Source organism: Camelina sativa, chromosome 7, assembly GCF_000633955.1.
Source record: "Camelina sativa cultivar DH55 chromosome 7, Cs, whole genome shotgun sequence".
In the NCBI taxonomy this organism is placed as follows: domain Eukaryota; kingdom Viridiplantae; phylum Streptophyta; class Magnoliopsida; order Brassicales; family Brassicaceae; genus Camelina; species Camelina sativa.
Genome location: NC_025691.1, coordinates 22,779,214 through 22,783,821, shown reverse-complemented (window position 1 = coordinate 22,783,821; position 4,608 = coordinate 22,779,214). Strand labels below are relative to the sequence as shown.

The following is a 4,608-nucleotide window of genomic DNA, read 5'->3' as shown; positions in this document are numbered from 1 at the left end:
TTCTCAAGTCTTGATCCTTGACTATTGAATTTGATGTTTATCTTTCGAAATGATACAATTAGTGATTAGTAGAAACAAAAATATCTGGCTCGGTTGACTGTTCATCACAGATAAGATAGACATTACGGATATGGAGGTTATCAACAAAAAGACTACATCGTTTTTAGATAGATAATTACGGAGATAAGAGGGTTATAAACAAAAAAGACTACATCGTTTTAAGATAGAGAGACACATAGAGGCATAGAGCTCGTGTAGACAATTGATCAGACGCGTGTTGTGGAGAACCATTAGACAGACGCATGTTGTGGTGGACCATCCACCTAAAAATAAAATAAAAAAATCACTAGTTTGAGCAGTGTTATGAAATCCATCAAACTAGAGGGTTAACTTGCTTTAATTAAAGAAAGACAAGAATCTACTACCTTCAACACAGTCACCCGGGTAAACAGGCCCTTGCGTCGAGCAAGCCGACCAAACCCCGTCTTTCCCCAATCTTCCCCTCGAGAATCCAAGGTTTCCCAGAATTCAACCCATTCTCCATTTTGCAGCTGAATGCCACACCTAGTGAGAAAGACACTATGCCCAGGAAACTTCTCATAAAACCTAGCTAAAGATTCCATGTCTGTTGGAATGAAGGCACTCTGACAATGATGTAAAAAAAAAACAATTACAAACTGTAAAATTAGTTCTTTAAAAGTATATTATAAAGTACTGAAGGTTAACTCACCTTTCCGTCATAACATTTGTAGCTTGAAAGAACATCATATGAAACAACCACCGGGCCTTTACTGAGAAGGCTCTCAATAACATCTTCGAATTCTTCGTAATCTTCCATTGGTCGCCTATAGACAGTCATTTCATCGATGTACTTGCCAGTCATAAAAGATCTGGCGTACTGCAAGTCTTCAATGAAGATGTTGTGTTGATTGAAGTTTTATAAGGTTTAGTACATGTCATGGATTCTCTACTTAAACAAAGACAAAACTGACACAGAGACTGATGCATTACATGATATAAATGCTGGAAGAGTTGACACAAAAGATGAAGTATTACTTAACAAAAAGGATGAAGTATTACTTAATACAAATGCCGGTAGAGCAGACCTTAAGTAGCACTTGGTGATCGTGCTGACACAGTGATTAACACAAAGCAGAGAAGATAAGGTGTTGAATCAAGAACCCTACAGTTAGATATATGGGAGGATGTATCAAACGTCTGAAGCAGTTTTTGTACTAGTCCGCCGTTAAATACAGGAAGTAGTACAAGAAGCTGAATTGAAGAGTTTGAGTACAGAAGCTTGAAGCCGACTTGGACAAGCCAAGTGGCGGCTGCTTAGCTGGATGAACATCTTGAATGGAAGATTCAAGATGAGATCATGAAGAGAAACTTTCCTTATCCAAAAAGAAAAAGGAAAGTTCTCAATTTCCTATTTGTTGTATAATAGGAAAGTTGTCAACCCTAAGGATTGGGCAATTGATATAAATATAAAGAGGGCGCTTCATGAAGACCTGCGCGCTTCAAGGTAGTTTTGAGAGATACACACAAGATGTGTGGTGTCGTCCCATCAACAAGATAGAGAGATCTTTTGATGGTTTATTCATCTAGAATAGAATGATAGGCATAGTAGTGCTTGTATCATATGCAGTTGTAATTGCTATCTTGTTCTAGTGAATTTGTTCTGGACTAGGTCTCGGGGATGTAGGAAAAACTGAATCCCGTTAACAAAGCTTGTGCGTTATTTACTTTATGCTCATACAAACACAAAGTCGATCGTTACTTAGCCACAAATATGCGTTTTCATTCAAGCCCGCGACCATCATTTTGATGACTTCTACTCACACCTTCCTTGAGTTTGGTGGGGTTTAGTCTGTGTCTTTCAAACCCAGAAAGAGAAACAGCAGTGTTGTGGTGTCTAGAGAGTGCGACTGACCAACAATCATCTATTCCAAAGAAAAGAAATCATAACTTGAGAACCTTCGACCAAAATTAAGAATCTTGTTTCTATACCAAACTAGAGAGAGATATGAGAATATGATTTGTACCTAATTTTTGCCGATATGGTTCAGGAATGATGTCCGGCCTTTACGTTGCCCATGAATGTAACACTTCCGTGCAATTCTAAGTTGTTAATAGACCTGCCATTTTCAAGTTGGGCTGGAAAACCAAATATATACAGATGAGGTCTATCAATTTGTTTCATCAAATGATTAGTTTTAAATTTTTGCAGTTAGTACTTAGTAGTTTTATATTTTGAGCTTATTATTAATTTTTTTTTTTTCGTAAACGGATTCCTCTCTTTTGAAGAATTTAAAACTATTATATGTCTATTACGTATATATTATCAACAAATATATGCAGATGTAGGTAAAAAGACTTGAAATGTCATTAATCAATAGTCAGCAGCAGCACACACAGTAAAATTTTACACATGTATTTAATAATAATTTTGTATTGCACAATGGCTAATCAAAGCTAAAAATAAATTAATAAATCTTCGCAACTGATAATATTCTATCTTCTATTAACAAATTGATTATATCAAAGATTCTATAGAGTTAGCTAAATCAATTTAATATATATATGCACCTATTTTATCAAAGATTCTATAGACTTATAGCTAAACGAATACAATATTTATGCACTTACGTCTTCATCATTATCCCACTATGCCAATTTCCGTTTCTGTTGATTTCTATGGCATAACGTAAACGTACCGACAGAGTCTTTGATTGGTTTTATTTATACGCTGAATAATAACGGGCCACAAGCCAAAATTATTATGGGCCGATGAATTACTTATTTTTAATGAAAAAGGAATAAAAATGGTAACTATGAAAGTAAGGAAGATCGAACGCGGAACCTCACTAGTGAACTCTCCAACACAAGCTAACTCGGCTACTGACACATTTCTATAAAATGACAGTTCAATTCATTTATATTAACGGCTACAAGCATGTGCTTCATCAGCCTGGTATCAGGTCTTAATCCTTGTAAAAAGTTTTAAAATTGGACTATGGTATTAGATGTTTTCTGTTCTCCAAGAAAATAATATATTTGTCATCGATAAACATACATATAACGAATCAGCGTAATTACTCTGATATCTTTAAGATAGACAATAGTATAATTTATTTTATATATTTATGATTATAATGAGATAAATAAGACTTTCACACATTCAAAGATTCGTTCAAAAATTCTCTTGAAATCATTATCTTTGAGAAATATGGGCGTACGCATATCTTACATTCTCCTACATGGACGAAGACAAATCACACATAATGTTTAGGTCAAACAATCAAATTTCTCACCATATTTTACTTCTCACTATAAATTTTTTTACTTATTCATCATATACTTTTTGTTTGTGTATGGGAACAGAAAACACACATATTTTTGGTTTAAGAAGACCTTCAAAATCTGATTCTTATGATTTCATACAAAATTTTCGATATAATTAGAATATATTGAAGAAAAAAAAATCAGAATATTCAAACTGGCAGAATATAATCTCTTTGAAACCAAAAAAGTAATAGTCAATCGTGAGACAAATGTAGCATCATTTGTTATTTGTGAAAAAAACAATCAGAGAGATCTTTGGTTTAATACACCGTCAGCTATGATTTCTGTTGCTCAAACGGCAACCCAAAAAAGAATTTTAAAACAGTTGCTCAAGGTTTAGGATGCCCAACAATATGCAAATTTTGGCCAAGTTAATCTAAGTCTTTTGGTTATGAGAGATCCATGTAAGATCATTTGATAAATTTTCACTTAGTTTAAGATACATTGATATATCCGTTGACTAGAGAGTGCATAAGAACAATATTTACAAGCGGGAAAATGAAAGTATCGAAATAGCCAAAAAAATTACTTGAAGATTTCATATAACAATCGGTATTACAGGTACAGAATGTAGATATAAGATAATTATAAAATCCGAGGTAACAAAATTATTGATTTTATGACAATACATTACCGACGACAAGAAGCATATAGCAAGAGAGTCCACTGGACTCCTTTTCCTCTATCTTCTTTCTGACCTCTGGGTTGAGAAAAATCAACCAAGAAGTTACTGAATCAACCAAGAACTACTTTTTTTTCTCTCTCTCTTTTCTCTCAGTCAATAAGTAACTCAGAAAATAATGCCGAGAAATAAATTATTCTTGTCTGAATCAAGAAATGCTGCACAATCTTTTATTTCTTGATTCGATGTTGAGATAGTAATTGTTGGTTTGAACGAGCTAAACCCGCTGGTTCAGCCAATCTAAAATTGCTCCAACGATGATTTCTCGCTCAGGTTCAAAGAGAAGATCATGCAACAAACCATCATAGAGCTTGATTGATTTGTCTGACGAGGAAGCTTCCTCGTACAGCTTCTTTGAGGCTTTGGGATCGGTCACTGTATCGTCTGTTCCGTGCATCACAAGAAAAGGAACTTTCACTTTGTTCAGGTTCTGTTGCAAGTGAGCAGTGATTCTAAGGATCTCGTACCCGGTTTTAACCCTGATGGATCCCGTGAAGACTAACGGGTCAGAATATTTGGCAACGAGAGCTGCGGGGTCACGAGAAACTGGCATTCCTTTCTTGTTAGCTGCACTTATTTGG

General features: G+C 34.9%; 1 protein-coding gene across 1 annotated transcript in view; it reads right to left on the bottom strand.

Annotated features, from left to right (window-relative positions):
* The window catches only part of LOC104702046 (monoglyceride lipase-like), a 10,167-nt gene continuing 9,417 nt past the window's right edge, over positions 3,859 to 4,608 (bottom strand). Inside the window, exon 8 of the mRNA XM_010417860.2 lies at positions 3,859 to 4,604. Coding sequence (XP_010416162.1) covers positions 4,245 to 4,604 — 360 coding nt within the window. The 3' untranslated portion in view covers positions 3,859 to 4,244. The remainder of the gene's footprint in view (positions 4,605 to 4,608) is intronic.